We start from the raw sequence: 18,326 nt of genomic DNA, 5'->3' as shown, positions 1-18,326 counted from the left end.
TCAAGCCCAATCCCCTTTTTGGCACAGAGAACACCTTTATGTTGTTCCCACACTTATCCGGGCCTCCATAGCTTTTCCCCAGGGGTACAGTTAATTAAGTGGGAGGCTTTTAGTGGTTCACTCATGTAAATTGCCTTCAGAAATATGTTGGGAATTATGTATGTCCAAATGCATGGGCAGCCTGCGCTTGGGATAATTCTCTCAAACAAGTATGAAGGGCACCGGGTTTATGCTTCTGGTGTGGCACAGGAAGTACGGCTGTACTCACGCTCTCCTCCAAGAGCTGGGCATCTGGGATAGGCCTCCCTGGGTTTCCAGGGCTCCCTAACTACAGAGGCCTGAAGGTGACCAGGAGAGACTTCCTTGAGCCACAGGAAGATGTCGGAAAGTGAAACAGTCCAGACATCCAGTGAGTTACATGCCTAGTTTTCAAATGTCTTCGGTGGTATCCTGTTCCGCTGTGCACTTTTGGTACACAGCTCTGCCTGTCTGTGCAGCAGCACGCAGGAGATGATGCTTGTCTGAAACACTAGACAGGCTAGAGCTGGCTTCTGCTTCTCTCAGCGCTAACTGCATTCCCTCCACTTGGTTTCATTTCCCCGTTGTCTCAAACCTTGTTCGGATTGGATCTGTATCTTGTCATGCACTGTGACGTGAGTGAGCCCTGTGAAATTCTGTCCGTCAGAATTCACATACCATCCATGGCTGTTCAGGCACACGAGTGAAAAGTTGCCAATGAGAGGATAATGCAAATAAATTGTCAGGAAGGGAAGCAGCAGGCTGTGCAGTCATTGGCTGAGGCAGAGTTCTGGTTCGGTACCTGAGTGCGACTGTGCACCAGTGTTGTTTTTCAGTTGATGGTCTTGAAAATGTGCAGACTCTGGTGTGTGTTAGTAAGTTAGTTAGTTAGTCAGTCTGTTTGTCTGTCTGTCTGTTTGTTTGTTTTGTGAGCAGCTTGCCTAAGCCCACACTGCTGGCGTGTCTGTGGCCAGGATCTGTCTTTCAAATCAAAGTTGACTCCAGGATATAAGTTTGCTTCTGTATTTAACCTCTTTAGCATGATTACTTATGCTAATGTTTCAAGATCTGTGTTCCAGACTCATACCATAATAAATAGTAAATAACTCACTAGAAAGACCTGAAAATTCCCTGTGTTCTTTATCTCAAACTCTTATCATGGAACCTGGATCAGGAAAAAAAGATATGAGCTACTAAATACACATAGAACAGTATATATAAGCAGAATATTAACTGTTAATGGTGAAATATCTGTCATGTCATCCATAAAATCAAATAATCCTCAGCATTTAGGACTTGTTCAAATGCTCTGTGAGAGAGGCTCTCAGTGACCTAAGTAGCTGCTGGCCTGGTATCCTCACCCTCCATCTCATTCATCGCCCCTCTCGCCTTACCCATGCTCCAGCTACTGTTGCTCTCTTCTCACCCTAGAATATGTACTCCATCAGAGTGTGACTTAGTCCATCTGTTACACTGCTGCGTCCCTAAAACCCACAACAGTGTGTAGAACATAATAGGTGTTCAATAAATATTGACTGAATGAAGCAGAGCGATTGGAGCTTTCTTCTATACTTGACAGCAGAATTTGCTGCCAACAACCCTCTAAAAATTGGTATTTACTATATTTTTAACCTGCAGGCTTCCAGTCAAATCTAATTACTAGCAAACAGTGGGAGAAAATAATTGCTGAGGCTCAGCCAAGCATCTCATCGATCCGTAGTAGGCACCAAACTATATTCCGACTACCCTTCTCCTTAACGGGTTTTCCTCTAATAAGCCAGGTATTTTTTAAAGGTAATTGACAAGAGTAGTGCTTATTGGCAATTGGGGAAGAAAGGAGGAAGCCAAGATGGAGGGGACAGTGGTCAATACATATGAAGTCACAGTGAAATGGGCGACTACACATTGTCACACAGTAAAGCTGCTACATTCAGTGATTTGATACATGATATATGATGGTAATGATACATTTAATGATGTGTATACCTCAGAATCACCAAAAATGAGGAGTTTGATTGTCCCTATGATAAGGAAATGGTAACTGTTTGAGGTGAGAGAGGCATGAACTACCCTGACATAGTGATTGGGCAAGGTGTCCATGCATCGAAACGCAGCACTCTACCTCCAGAAATATGCATAGTTATAAGGTATATTTCTATATCATTTCAAAAAAATTATAAAAGGTAATTCATGGTAGATGAAGCCTGTATCAAGAATCTCAGTGGTGCTCTGTTTTATAAGGTGTTTCATATGGATTAGATTATCTGGTTTTGTAGCGTGTTTGATTTGGTTTAGATGATCCCCCTGCCTCACTGGTACTAGAAATTTCCACTCTTCCGTCTCCACTTTTCTCTTACACAATCATATGTAAGTACCAAGCCCCTGAAGACCTGAAATGGGCTCCACAGGAAGTGTCTCAAAAATGCATCGGAGACACCCAGCTCTCAGAGGCTGAGAGCACCAGCTTTTGTACAGGTGTGGGACATGCCCAACTTATCTGGAAGTCACTTCCCTTTAAATGTTATGCTCTCAAGCCTTTCTCCCTGTGTTTAGCAGCAGTGGCTATAAAACTATCCCAAATGGATAGAAACCCACTCATTTTCACCAGGATCAGAGAAGGCCACATACTGGGCAGCTCCTGACCCTCATTACAATCAAGAAAATCACCTTCTTTTTCTTCCTCCCTTGTTCCCTTCCTTCTTCCTTTCCCCCATTTAAATGTCTCTGCTTATCTTACCACTATCAGTCAAATCAAGTCATGGAATTTTATCAGGAGCCAATTGTGTGCAGTATTCTAGGATAGATACAAAAAATACTCCACTGAATACCTGTCTCAAAGGTCAAAGCTCTGAACACCCTCAGGGGTTAGCATTGCTTACCAATGATACTATTATTTCAGCCCCATCCCTGTCTCTTAAGTCGGGACCATCAACTGAGCTGATAGAAGCCAAAGTTCTTTGTAAAATTAATCTTTTCTAATCATGTGAACTGTTGTTACTGGGATCGTTGAGGGGACAGACTGATGGTAGTTAAAAGAGAGCTCTAAATCTCAGTGGAGATTAGGGTCAATGTCTTTAAAAAGTGGCCAATAAATTGGGTTGGAATCCAGCTGAGAAACGTTTCCAAACTTGAAAGAGACTAGCCTTCCAATCATTAGCGCGAGTAAATTGAGGGTGCCTTCATCTATCTTTCTTCTCATTGTGGGCAGTTCTTAGCTGTCCTGTGCACCTCCCTCGAGTTCTCTGTGTCCCCAAAACAAAGGACTCTCTGCTTGTGCAGCTTCCAGGTTTGAGGCTGCCCCTGTGTTGAACATGTAACTCCATTTCAGCAGATCTAAAGGGAATTTCATATGAAGCTATAACTCTTGTCCATGAAACTCAGTACTCTTTAACTGTAGGGCTAAGAAGCTGCTTAAAACTGGGTAGTGGCATATGTGATTCCAGTACCTGATCATAAGTTTAGGGTCATCCTCGGCTACTTAGTAAGTTCAAGGCCAGTCTGGGCTAGATGAAACTCTGTTTAAAAACACACTAACAATCAAAAGTGAACTGTTTGAACTTTCTCCTATAGAAAACGTTTCAGAATTCTAATGCATTAAATTATGTTTATATATACATTATAAGTATAATTACATCGAGGTGTAAAACTATTAATAGACACAATTATGCCAGTCAAAATGTTGTAAATTCCAAACAGTTCAGTGCAGGACTTAGAGTCAAAATTGATTAAGTAATACATTTAATCGCAATTACTTTTTAAATGCTATAAGTGATGAACTTCTTTCAGGGATAAACTTATTTCCAGGTTAAGTTGATTTCATTTTTAAAAGTCAAAATTAAGTATGTCCTCTGTTCTTATAAGAGGTTTTTAAATAAATAAATACATTTTAAAAAAATATTTAAAAGCATCTAAGGAGGACTATTTTTGCAGTTAACTGGTGACTCCGGATTTGCAGAACTGAGGCTCTAGGTCTCAATGACTATAAGCACAGTTTAATTTTGAGAGTAGCATTAGTTCATTGCAGCCTTTTTAATTGTGTGTTAGAAGCTAGGCATGGTGGTGCACAGGGAATCACATTACCCAGGAGGCTGAGGCAGAAGGCTTAATAGTTCAAGGCCAACCAGAGCTACCTAATGAAACCATGTCAAAAAACAAAAACAAAAATCACCTGTTGGGCTTGCTTGGCGTGTCAATCCTGATTTGACTGCCAGCAGCCACTCTTCAGATTTCAGGGTGGAAGTTTACCAACTTGTACATCTAGCTGAGACATATAGGGCCCATTATGCATGCCAGTAGAACAACATCAGACTGGTAACAATAGTCCATTGATCACAGACACTATGTGGCACTAGCATAAATTAGGAGAAATGATTAAATCTCCCACAATCCCCTACAGTAATGGGAATAGTTGCCGTTACAGAACACTGCCGTGGGATCAATGTCTTGGCTTTTCTTCTGCATTTACGGAGTAGTGGGAAAGCATCATTCTGTGACAGTGTTCTCCCCCCATTATCTCCTTAGTATTGGCACCTGCTCATTAGAGAATGATGTGCCAGAGAGCATCAGTAGAAAACAAGGGTCTGCTCTTAATGACCCTTATCAGAGAAATTTCACCTGAATAAAGGGTTACGACAGAAAAGCACCATTACAAAATGAGTGCTCTCACTACCCTTCAAAAAATGTGCCTACCTTTTTATCAAGGCTGATTTCTTAATGTCAGAAAAGAACCTAAATCAACCCTTTTTATTGAAATCTAAAAAGATGTCTTCTCACATACACCTGCACTCTGTATTGTGTGCCACATGCATATATGACAAAGCATGCTCAACAAAATTGCTCTTGTTGTTTTTATTCCAAAGCCTGTTTGTAGTACCTGGTAATGTGACAGACATTCAATCAATATTTGTTGAATAAATAAATACAAAGCTGGCGACCATGTATGTCCTATCTTGTCCTTTGAATCCGATCAAACACTTTGAGATCAGAGTGCTGGTGCATTTGATGAAGGAAGAGGGAGGAGCCTCGTTGGCTTTGGAGAACCCAGATGCACAGTTCTGTAAATACAGAAGCTCCCAAGGAAAAAATACTGTGTTTCAGCTGGTCCTGTGTAAATAAATTACCCAAATTACCAGATCCTTTCATTTCATATTTGAAAGTGAACTCTATAAATATCCTAGAATGGAATAAGAACAGAGACAGTGCTGACTGGCAAGGCTCACCTGTGAACTCCTCTCTCCCTGTTCCTGTCCCCATCCCCAGGTGCTGGTGGCTCAGCATGTGGCTCAGATTTAGCATAAGGGAAGGAGGAGCATTACAACTGACTCCACTCCAGCCACCACAGCCTTTGAAGGCTTGTTTGAGAGAAGAATAATAAGAAAAAGACAGACGGGATGCTTTATAAAATGGGGAAGTAGAAATTAAGAATTAAAAACTAAAATTTTCATTTACTCCCATGGTCAAACCTGCAATCTTTGTAAACTGTTCTGGATTTCCATTTCCTCGTGTGAAAGCATTGGAAACAACAAAGTAGTCCCACCTTCCACTTCAACTCTGAGAATATCAAACAATGATATAAAGAAATCAAAAGCTATCATTGACTGACTTCACACTATGGACAAAGTACTGTATCTGTCACTATCCGTGGGATGCCTTCAGTATACATGGGGTATCCTTAATAAGCCATAGAGCTTTAATGAAATATTGTGTGTCTTTTTTGGTGAATACTAGAAAAACTCTAAAGCATTATAAGAGGTATGATACTATGAAATTTGATAGAAAACACATTGTATGCATCTGTAAGTATGATCTACAAAACTCTGTCCAAAGTGAAAGGTGAAATAGAAAAATAAGTAAAGTAGAAGCTAGCCTTGAAGTGATTACCACTCACTGAATCGAAAGGGGTGAATAGTTGAGTAAGTGCTGTATGATAGGACGTGGGGGACAGAAAGATTCACAGTTTGGGAGTTTCTTCATTGGCTTGGGCCATAATCTCCCACTGCACTTGTTGAGAAGCGCTTGTTTACCAACCCTCCCAGGACCAATGGCGCAGCAGGGGAGCTGGTCCCTCTGTCCTCTTCCCAACAGCCAGGTATCACCTGCCCCATCCCTAAAGTGTGCAGCTGGCACGAACTCTAGGAAGTCCACAGGAAGTGCATGAGCTGGGACCACCCTGAGCTAGCAAAAGAGATCATTCATCATAGGTACCAAAATCTCCCTGTCTTAAATAGATTTGTGACTTACAGATAGATAAAGGATAAACAGAGGTACGTGATAGATCAGAATTACTTCAGATATGATATTTTGCTTTATCTGTTATATATTGTTAAAAATTTCTTGAACTACAACACAAGGTAGTTTTAATCTCTGATATAAAAAGAAAAATACCTTTAAGTAGTGACCCTAACATCGCTATAGTATGAACATAATGTAGATATTGACTAGGCCATAATTTGATTAAGAAAGAAGGTATATTGGCTAATATTTTTATCACTAAAATACTGCTGGAATTTTAAATATTTAAGTGTGTCAACACATTCTTCTCAAATATATACATACAGTATATACACATATGAGCTATACCTAAATGTGATTGTTTCACATATGTCCATTTAATTTATTTCAAAAGTGATGGGATATCAGATCACTTACAATAGTATTTACAAGCTGATTTCTCTCTCATTTACCTTCTATTTCTCTACCATACTAATGAATCTATTTAAATAATAAATGATTGAGTATAACACCATATTTCATATAGAAATAAAGGCTACCAATGCTTTTTAATAAGGTAGTTTTTTTAATACTCCAGAGCAAGAATCTTTTCTATGAGAAATGGGAAGAGAGGAAGAAGGAAGTCTTTGGACCCATGCAGATCCCTGCAGTCCTGGTCTCCCTGGCTATTCTGGGTGTCGGCTTCTGATGGGCCTGTATGCTCAACCCGTTTTCCTGCAGACAATTACAATAATTTATCCAACTCCATCCATCCACAGGCTTCAGTTACATCATAAACTCATCAATTAATCAAAGACATGCCACCCATTTGGAGATGATGGGTGAAGTCGTCCTAGGAGATTCCGGGAAGTGCTCACATGCATATAGTAAATCAGAGACTGAGTTCTGATGGATTCCTGAACAGCACTCCAAGTACTCCAATGGAGAGGGTTCCCTCCAGCCCTGATCACAATGTGTGTCTCTTAAATGAGAGGTAGGGGGAGAAACCGGGCATACAAGATCCCCTCATTTTGCACCATTTCTTAGAGGTGAAAAATTAAACTGAAATAGAAATACTGTACGTGTTAAAAAGCAGTTCGTTGGTGTGACTTCTTAGAACCAAGGATTACTGATCCCCACCCTACCTTTCTTATCAACTAAAAGCCTGTCTGATGCTTTTGGATTTTTAGATACAGGGCTGCTGTGATCCTTGGTTCTCTGGTTTGTTTGGTGTGAGGGCCTGCTTGTGGTCCAGCAACTTGCAAGGCTGTGGAGAGTGGGTGCCACCCAGTCCCTGCTGCTGTTCAGGACTCACTCAAACCATGCTCCTGAGCACCAGTGTTTGGATGTGGTCTGTGTATCTTCTCGTTCTTTGTTTTGAGTAATTCCAATTTCTAGGCACCTACTTTGCATATAACAAGGGGTGGATTGAAGTTTCCACTGGCGTAGATAGAAATGATTGAGCATGTTAGAACTTTTGACAACTTCGGCCCCGTATCCATTTCTAATCTGAATGTCCCATGGGATCCCCACTCTTCTGCTGTGTTAGCAAGCCTAACCTCGAATTCCCTCAGCTATCACCAGCTTCCAGCATTAATGACTTCTAAATACCACTTGGACTGGATGCCAGTCAGAACACATCATCTGCTCTTCAGCTGTGTCAGGAAGAGTTACCAAAGTCACCCTGCAGCTGTTCTTGAATCTCAGGACTCCTTAGGTGCTTACGAAAGCCACACCATGTGTTCCAATATCCAATCCGTGTGTGAGGGCTGAAAGTAGTTAGTAAGGGACGTTGAGTATTTTTCAGGGCTGATTACTATTTGACATTTGTCATTTTGTGATGGTGACACCTGCTTCTAATTTTAAAAGTTCTTTCATCCAGTGGTTGTTTCTTTCTTTCTTTTTTTCTTCAGGAATTATTTTATCCTCCAAAGATTTAACTAATAATTTTTCTCCTTCAATGTGCTTAAGTTTGAGTTTGTCTATGAGCATTGAAAAACCTTACGATGCCTTCAGCTATGAAAAGGAAAAAAACCCTTCATAACACATAGCCATTGAATTGAGCCACATAAATTTTTGTCCTAGTCACACAGTAGGAGATTTTGCAGAGAGATGACTTATTACAGGTCACTATTGTTTGAGTTACATGACAATTGTTTTGCGCTAACTAATATCAGAGCTGGAGAAAAACTTGAACAGTGCAGGAATTCCTTAACTCCAACACTCATATTTAGCTGCCTTTCACTGCCAAGGGCAAATTAGTAGCCATCGTCATTTGAGTCAGTGAGTGGAAGGGTTAATGGAGAAAGCTGGCTTAGTCTTTTTTGATACATGTAGTAGTCACTCGGTTGGGAGATGGCCAGTTGTAGTGCCCACTGTGGTTTGCTGTGTTGTTTTTAGCCTATATAGAGACCTTTTGCTCACAAGTGCTGGATAAAGTTCATCACATGAGGAGAAAAAGCTGTGAACGATGGTGCACAGCTAGCAATCCATCCTGATTGGTCTGTGGGGAGTTGTCTGCTTAAAATTGGATCCTTGTGTTGAGTTTCCAAAAAAGGTGTGAATGTGAAAAAGAAGTGTTAAATCATGACTCCAGAGAAAATGTCGGCCATGAGCAGTTTTTAGTTTAAGTAAAAACCAAACTTTAAAAATTGGATAAATAAGACAAGTGAGGGAAAAGGGTGAGTCATTCACTCCAGATTCAAAGCATTATGGGGAAGAAGCAAGTTTCACTGAACTTGAATGCGGCACTCAACAGAGACATTGATTGAATGGAACTGACTCATTTTCTTAATTGATATGCAAAGCTCTGCCAAGCATTTACCCTTAGTGTCAGATAAGTAATTTTTAATAAAATATTTCCAAGACATGAAGACAGTTAAGAAAACAGCACGGTTTTTAATAACTGCACTCGTAAGTAAACGGATCTATCATTATGTTGTCACAAAGAATGACAGAGAGCAGAAACATGCTGCTGATCCCTCACAGATAAGTGTGTAATGTAATTAGACAGACACCCTTCCTCTGTCGAATGCAGCATTAATCATCAGCGATGCAACTTACTCTCTTTGATATGTTGTTAAAGAGGAAAATCCAGCCAGCCGGATACTGGGCTGCAGTGACTCATGTATTTGTGTGACTGGTGTCAGAATTTCTTTCGGTTTTTGAATGTCTAAATACTGCTAGTCATACTGTGGCCTTTTTGCGTGCATGAAGATGTAGTTGAGATCCAGCGGTTTGCTTTGTTTTACAGAATATCAGTGCAATGAGTATTCTTGAACTCAAAATATTTTTAAGCTTTGAGATGGCCTTTGGGCTCATCTATCTGAAATGATGGTACAATTTATAGACAGATTTTCCTATAAGGGATGGGCTTGAAGTTGTCTGCATTAAATAATAGCCTAAGAGAGAAACTTTCTGTGAAAAACTCCATCTTCAAATGATGAATCTCACAGCCTCTTTCCAACATTCATAAGCACTGACTTTTTTTTTTAAATCCATTTTCTTTTACTATATAGCTCTGTCTTGAACTGTGAATTGCTGAATAGTTATAAAGGGATATCAACTCAATTCACTGCACAAGTCCATCTTCCCCCTTTCTCAGTGACTCAAAGGCCTTTCAGGGCACAGAACGGGGTTGTTGAAGGATGGCAGGCAGATTTCACTAAGTAACAGGTGGAGGTCAAAGTAGTTTATTTGTGAGGATGAACACGTACAGAGATGGAGCATCAAATGCTTAGCCATAATAAGGTTTAGCAAGAAAACGCTGACTGTACCAAGCCGAGATTCCCGCTGACAGGACCTTTTCTCGTGTTTATTACTTGATTTCACACTTCAAGCAATTTGAAGAGGCCTAAAACTATATTCTCTTTCCCTTATGAAATGTTTCAATCAGCTTCAAATTTTTCACTTCAAATAAAGTGATGGGTGCTTTCCATGTATCCAAGGAATATTAAGATAAATAGAGTCCTTTTACCGCCATTACCTCACACATCCTCCAGATTAAATTTTACCAGTTGAACCCTCAAATTCCACGTATTTGATCATGATTGGAGTGACAGGTCGGAACATATTTTAATAAACACTTAAGTTTGCATCACTGAGGCTAAAGTTACTTGATCGGAAAAGCATCAATGAGGATTTTGACAAAGCTGGAACACTGCATTGCCTGTGGCTTCCTGGAGATGAGAGGAAAAGCCATGGAGTTTTTTGTGCCCAAGCTTTGCTTCTCGAGACTACAAATGACCTGCACATGCCTGTTTTTTTTTCACAATAAAATCCATAAAAGCAATGTTACCATTGCTATCCAACAGAATAAGAAGGTCAGAAGTTAGTTGGCATCACACAGACGAAAGGTGCCACACATATCTCCACCTTAATGCCAACACATGCATCTTCCCAGTGGAGTGCTGTGACCATCAGCCACATATGACTCTGGACACCCAAACTGTGGTGATGCCGAGCAATGGAATCTGTAAATTAATTCATGTGCATTGGAGTAGCTTCATGTGGCTGGCATCTACCAGATTGGACAAGGCAGATGCAAACCAAACACAGGTGTTATTGTTGACTTTTGCAGCTGTATATCTAAGCAGAATGTTTTGCCATGTTGCATTAGGTTTTTTTTATGCAAAGAAAATCATTTGTTTTTCTCACAAATGTCTTCCTTCCCCACAGTCCTGTGAATGTGAGTGATGGCTGTGTTGAGCCAAAGCCAATCTTTCCCCTAACATATGGTGGGAAGAAAGACTAGGGGCAGTGGGGTAGGTAGAGAATATGCTATCTCCTGGACACATATGAAGCATGACACACAATTTGTTTATTTTTGTCCTATCACTGGGCTGGGTTTTTGCTTTTTTGTGTTTAAAGAAAGAAGTGACGTCATGCTGTCCCAGAAACCAGGTTTCCATGTAGCATTTTTCTTATGTCTGTGCTCGATTTTCAGTAGCTGTACATAGCTCTTCCTATTCACAAGACAGTTGGAATACGATATAGATTCATTACTTCTTTCCCCTAGAATGATCAGTATACTGTTTTCCTCCATACTCCTTTAAAAAAAACCCTGAAAAAAATCCCTGTGTCATCAAGCCTTTTAAACAGCCTGGATGTCTTTATGACATGGTAATTCTTCAGAGGTTTCCTTGGAGTTTCCTTTAAATGGCTGCATACAGGGTGAGAAGGATAGACTTTGGAAGCTTCTTAACTTTCATTGTATTCTCTCCATCATAAAAATGATGTCCAGACATTTTTATTCACTGAAAGGGGCTAATAGCCAAATGTTTTACCTCACAATTACCCAGTGTGTTAATTATAGTAAGTTATGTTACGGTGAACCCTAATGGTTTCTTATCATTAGTCCAAAAATCTAAGACTACATCATTATGTCATGTACTCTGTGTTTATACCTACTGGACCAGAACAGTCCTAAAACGGTCATTAGTCTATCCAGTTAGCACCTCCACTTAGCATCCTGGTTGTTAAAGCTGATCTAATCATGTGGAGTAGTTGCATGGTTCCAGAAAAGCCCTGTTCTTGCCACGGGCAAGGCAGAGAGTGTGGCATGACCCTGCAGTTGGAGAGATGTGGCTGAGCTTTCATCCTGGGCTTGAGAAATGTCAGTGAAATTGATACCGACACTATTAGTATAATAGACCCAACTGGGCTTTCTGTTCCCCATACTTATACCTGAAAGGTAGTTGAATGTGAGAGCCTGCATGTAAGAGACCCATCAAAAAAGTGGTTAACAACATTTACAGGAAGAAAAGTTCTTCATTGCCACTAATGAATTGGACTTAATCCAGTTCCTGATGTGGCCATATCACCCAGATAAAGAGTGCCTTTCCTTCAGTATATACTACTGTTCTGAGGTGGTGGCACATGCCTCTAGTCTCAGCACTCGGGGAACTGAGGAAGGAGGGTCAGGACTTTCACACTAGCCTAGCTACATAGAAAGGAAAGAGAGAGAGGGAGTAAGGGAGGGAGAGGGCAAGAGAAAGAAAGACTAAGAATGATTCTCAGAAGAGTTACACAGAACGGAGAATGAATCTTGGCTGCATGGGTTCAAATCCAGGCTGTTCTACTTACTGCCTGTGGCCTCTCACCTTCTCACTCTTTCCCCCTCAGTCACCCTCTCTCTGAGCCGACCTTCCACCTACTGGACTGTTCCCAGGCATGCTTTACTTGCTCCCACCTGCAGAAAGTTCTCCCCGCCTTCTTCCTGCCCTGGTGGTGCGGCAGTCCCAGGCTGCTGTTTTGCTTGGTGCCATTTCAGTTACCCATGATCCTCTGCACTCCAGAATATTAATATTCATCTTGACTTTTCAAGAAGGAGAGATTATATCTGCTTAATTTATATTGCCTTGAGTCTGCATATAGCTTTACCTTAGCAGGACCTTACTTTGTCCAGCCTGACTGTCCAGCAATTTGCCAAGACCTGGGTGTTAACATGCCATCAGTAGGCATGATCTAGAACAAATTTTTTAATATCCTGTAATCTATACATCATGCAGCATTAGATTGTAAGGAGGCAAGGATAATACCTGTGCGTCTGAAATAAAAACGTAAAGACTTAAGATATTTGTAAGTTCACAGCGGCAGTCATAGTCTTGTTCCGTCTGTACTCTCTGGAGCTTAGGGTCCCCATCAAGTCCTCACAGCCATCGGCAGAATTCAGCCTTTTGGCGTTAGGACTAAGGTCTTTGCTTTCTTAAAGTTTTATTTCTCTAGACAGTACATTAAAATTGAAGACTGGGTTCATTAACAGAAATCCCCACTAGTTATTATATGTACAGTAATTATATAACCTGGTGCACAGATAATGGGTAAAAAAAGCTTTAATGAGGAGTTCACTTATTTTAAAGTAATGTACAGAAACCAAACTATCTCAAAAGCAAAAGCCAAGATGGATGTTCTGTAGCTTTTAACATCGAGGATTTTAGCCGCATCTTGAAATTTCATCTGGTCAATTAAGTATACAAAACAAATTAACCAAAACATACATTATGTATGTAGAAAAATATTAAAGTATATAATAAGGAAATGTGCTCAATATAAGTCTTTAAAAATTGAAAACACAAAGTCATTTTGAGCTTCATGACAGCCTTAGGGTTCACATTACTTGACTAGGATAAATTTAGACGATTAGGCACAGTCTGGCTTGTTGTCCTTACATGCTGACTGAGCTTCTTCCCTCTTTAACTCTTTCAAGGAGAGCTTAAAGTGTGTGTGTGTGTGTGTGTGTGTGTGTGTGTGTGTGTGTGTGTGTGTGTGTCTGTGTGCGTGTGTATGTGTGTGTGTGTTTGTGATGTGTGTGTGTGTGTGTGTGTGTGTGTGTGGTGTGTGTCTGTGTGTGTGTGTGTGTGTCTGTGTGTCTGTGTCTGTGTGCGTGTGTATGTGTGTGTGTGTTTGTGATGTGTGTGTGTGTGTGTGTGTGTGTGTGGTGTGTGTGGTGTGTGTCCACACTACAATGTGCATGCGGAGGTCAGAATACAGTCTGGATGTGGGCCTCACCTCTCACCTTGGTTGTAGGCAGGGTCTCTCACTGTTTGTGCTGCTGTACTGTGTGCTCCAGGCTAGCTGGCCTGGAAACTTCCAGAGACTCTCCTAGCTGGGCCTTCCATCCTGTCACAGGAGTGTGGGGACTAAGTAAGCATGGTTTCACCTGGCTTTGTGTAGGTTCTTGGGCCTGGGACTCAGGTCCTCATGCTGGAGCAGCAATGCTTAACCGCTGAACTTTTCCCAAGCCCATATTTTGCTATTAAAAACAAACAAAACAAAACAAACAATAACAACAAAAACATGAACTCCAGGCGATGGTGGCACATGCCTTTAATCCCAGCACTAGGAGGCAGAGCCAGGCAGATCTCTGTGAGTTCGAGGCCAGCCTGGTCTACAGAGCGAGATCCAGGACAGGCACCAAAACTACACAGAGAAACCCTGTCTCGAAAAACCAAAAAGAAAAAAAACCTCAGTTAGCAACTGGATCATTCTTGACTTGTTACTGCCAAAGCTGTACTTAAAGTTCCATTTTTACACATCAAACATGGAGAGAAAAGAAGAACATTTTGAAGCAATCACAGCTTTCTTGAGTCAGTCTCTTGCTCCCTTCAATAAAGTTGGTTCAGTACCATGACTACAACCATGATTCCATTGTTCAAAACGAAAATAAAATCTACAGTCTTCAAAGTTTTGACATTTTCCGATGCTATTCTATTTCTGCGTCTTTCCTAACATGTAATTCAGGCATTTGACTGAATTTAAAATAGCAGAATCATTGGCAGCTCAAAGCTTCATTTGTGCAACAGAGGTTTGAATGACTTGGGAGATTTGTCTACACTTCAATGCTTTATTATTTATTTTTTTATTTGAGGCCTTTCCCTCACTGTAATTGAATCGTAATACCTGCTTATGTCACTGGCAGTGAGTGTTCATCTATGACCTCAGTGTACCCTACCTGTTAGCACACCAGTATGATGTGGTCTGTAGACTGTTCAACAAACAAGTATAATTAATGCTCCTGGGACTAGTGACTTTGTTTTTAATTCAGATCAAGTAGGAATTGACCTAGAAAGGATTTGATTCAGGAGTATGAATAGCATGAAATGTACAAGCTAGTTTGTTTTTCTCTTGGGATGAAAACTTTAAATTTTGTTACACCAAAGCATCTCTGTGTGAAGTTACAGGTAAAAGTGAAATCTGTGCAGGGAGTTTAAAGGTCACGCACGCACGCACTCACACACATGCACACGCACAAACAGAATCTATTGGGACCCTTTGGTATGTTCAGAACCTTTGATCACCATCTTTAACTTAGAGAAGGCCAAAACAGACACACTTTACATGCACATTTATTTGGATATCATGTTAGAAAATCAAGTTAAAATCTGATTTAAAAAAAAAAGACGTGTTTCGGTATAGCCAAACAAGCTGACATTTGGGCCATGTCTGAATCTATGAAAATGCTCACTGTAATTCATGGGACTAGCAATCACTCAGTGACAGCTGCATATTAATATCAATAAACCTATTATTTTTCTAGCTTGCCCAAATAATTCTCAGACCATTGACAAAAAATCATAGGTAGACATGTATAAATGAACTTTTCTTCGGATGCAGTGCAGACCACTTTTATGCTGGAAACTTGAAACCCCAGATTTGTCCTGTGATATGGAGCCTTGAAGTCATTTCCTTTATTTTTACATCCAAATTTCGGTTGTCTCAACTGGCACTCTCCCAAATGGACAGATGCCTCCAGTTGTGTCTGTCCACATGGTTGCGGGGAACACCACCAATCCAGTCATTACAAAGGACTCTTTCCTCATTATTTCCCCACTATTTTTCTTTTCAAAGCATTTCCTAAGTTTGAAATGTTGTGAAAACCCTAGACTCTGGAGCAAAAAAAAAAATGCTATTTTTAAAAACAAGCTTTTGTTATATTTTCTTAGCGTAAAGGTAATATATGTTCACCACAGAAAAGGCAAATAAGCAAAACGAAGGCAAGGAAAACCATAGAAATTTAACTCACTGAGGGAGCCACGGTTACAGTTCACACACATCTTCTAGTTCTTTCTCTGTGCATAGAAAAAAACACACTTAAACTGTATTGTACACCCTGTGATTGATGTATTAAAACACCCCATGTTATAATCGGTTTTTCAGTCAACATTATATTATAAATATCTCCCATGTCATTATTCTTTTACAGTATTCTTTGCATTGGTTAGACCATATTTACTGAACCAGTCCCAATTGCTTGTCTTTTAAGTGTTTTTTTTTACTTTTATCTTTTCTTTTTCTGTTCTATAAATAATTCACTGAAAGAACATCTGAACTGCTATTATCAAGGGCATTTTTATGTTAAAAAAAGCTAAATTATTTAAAGTGTAGAAAAATGCTTTGGTGCTGAAATAAGGTAACTGACAAGACAAAATGATTGCATGTGAAGCTGTCTTTGTGTGCTTAGGCAGCCTCCTTTGTAAGGGTCCCAGAGGTCACAGACACGTGACCGAGTCACTGGAAGAGTTGAAGCCTGTGTACGTCAGATTTCTATTACTATGACAAGTATCTGGGGGAAAGGCAGCTTTCGAGGAGAATCACATTGGCTTGTGGTTTTAGAGGATCTGGTTCATGTTCAGGTGGACCTCCCAGACTCACTGGTGCTTGGTGGCAAGGCAGGGAAAATATGTTGAGTAAAGCTGCTTACCTCCTGGCCAGGAAGCAAGAGACAGCAGGAGGAAGGGATCCGCTCCCAGGATCCCATTCAATACTATGTCCTCAATGAAGTAAAGACCTCCCCCTTGACCTGCCTCTTAAAGGTCCCCCTCTCTGCGATAGAACCACTCTGAATATAAAGATCTTACAATGCAGGTCTTTTGCAGGGGACACTGAAGATCCAAGACACAGAAAACCCCATGTAGAGAAAAATCAACAGCCCCCAAATGGACTATGACGTAATACAATAAATTGAAATAAATTATAGAACCACCTGAAAGGGGAGCCATTCTCTTACCTGTTCGTTCCTGTGACAAATCCAAAGCAATTCAGTATAAATTTCCATTTACCCATATATAAAATTCCATACGATTCTATTTTATTTCTTTTTCCACTCTCTAAGTGTTGTCTTTTTGATCACGCAAATTGTTGTATAGATTAAAGTTGCCTCAACAATCAACCCTTCTTACCAGGCATGCCATCTCCAACCACACTGAAGAAGTCTGAGAAGTCTGGTTTCAGCAGCCCCTCCCCTTCGCAGACCTCCTCCCTGGGAACAGCATTCACACAGCATCACCGACCTGTCATTACAGGACCCAGAGGTGAGTTGCTCCACAGAGATCCACATGCTGTAAACATCATAATGTTGAGATCAGAGTGGCAAAGTGGGGAGACAGTGAGGACTCCCCTTACAGTAAGTGATCCAATTCTTATATCTGAAGATAGTCTCAAATTTTAGGAACCAAAGAGATTCAGCATCCGATCTTAAGTTTCAAAGATACAAAGTCAATTTTTTTGGGGGGGGAAGGGGCAGTGGGATTTTGCAAAGAGATAGGAAATACCTTGAACCAAAATCAAGTGTGCCCTCAAACTGTGTGTGTGCAAAATCAAGTGTGCCCTCAAGCTGTGTGTGTGCACGTCTATGTGTATGTGTTTGGGTGAGTGCTTTTTCCATGTGGTCAGTTACCTATTACTCACGTAAATGTTTTTTCAGTCGCCCATCCTTACTGATTCCCTTCCCATGAGGCCCTATTTCCTTATGTGGCCTTTTGTGTTGAGGTTGTTGACACTGGGGTGTTGACGAGCCGTCTTCATTCACTCCTTTTGAAGTGGTAGATAGTTTGTCTGGTTTTCATTGCAATGTTTTCCTTATTTTAGTCTCATGTGCTTTTAAGTTTATTATTAAAATGTGTCCACAAGAAATATGATTTGTATTTCACATTCAAGACAAGCCTTAAACCTCAAGAGAATGTCATCAAATCACTTAACTTGATCCTATTGCAAGATGAAAATATTTATTAGTTTATTTATAAAACCCCCACAGTAGAAGTATGAATAACTGTGACCATTTACACCCTTCCATCAGATTGTCTTTTACGTCTGTGATCTACCAGCTCACATCATAAAACACCATGGAGAGGAGTTAGAGTCTCTTGTCTACTTTGACATATACCTGAGGAAACTGATATTTGTTGCATTAACTCAATGTTAGGGCCACAAATCAGAATCCATTGATAAATACTGTGATAGTCCGGAGGAAATGTGGTACTTGAGGTGAATGCACAGAGCACATGTGAAAAATCTAAAAAACTAAAAACACTAAAAAATAAGTGTTCCATCATGGGAAGCAATTTCTTTATCAGTTAGGAAATTCAGTTGCTTCATCCTTGGAGATACTATGGTCATTGATATGACTTTCTCATCAGGATTCCTGACTCTTCTTCATGTGTATCTATAGCACAATCACTGATGCTTACCATGTATGCATACATATATGTGTGTACATACATATATATGGTATATGTATATTGCTCATTATATATAGAAACTTGAGAATTCACATCTGAATAAGCCATTAAATTAGTTAGTATTATATCGTCTTATCATTA

General features: G+C 40.3%; 1 protein-coding gene across 8 annotated transcripts in view; it reads left to right on the top strand.

The window, feature by feature from the left end:
• Positions 1-18,326, top strand: part of Nfia (nuclear factor I A) — a 544,849-nt gene that overhangs the window by 448,963 nt on the left and 77,560 nt on the right. For 6 of the 8 annotated variants that reach the window (XM_052718426.1, XM_052718425.1, XM_052718432.1 and 3 more), the window contains one exon: positions 16,911-17,039. The exons of the other annotated variants lie outside the window; for them this stretch is intronic. In XM_052718426.1, coding sequence (XP_052574386.1) covers positions 16,911-17,039 — 129 coding nt within the window. The remainder of the gene's footprint in view (positions 1-16,910; positions 17,040-18,326) is intronic. 8 annotated transcript variants of the gene reach the window in all.

Source organism: Peromyscus californicus, unplaced genomic scaffold, assembly GCF_007827085.1.
Source record: "Peromyscus californicus insignis strain IS unplaced genomic scaffold, ASM782708v3 Scaffold_5__1_contigs__length_169319896, whole genome shotgun sequence".
Taxonomy (NCBI): Eukaryota; Metazoa; Chordata; class Mammalia; order Rodentia; family Cricetidae; genus Peromyscus; species Peromyscus californicus.
The sequence above is the reverse complement of the archived record's forward strand: the minus strand, read 5'-3'. Positions and strand labels throughout refer to the sequence as shown.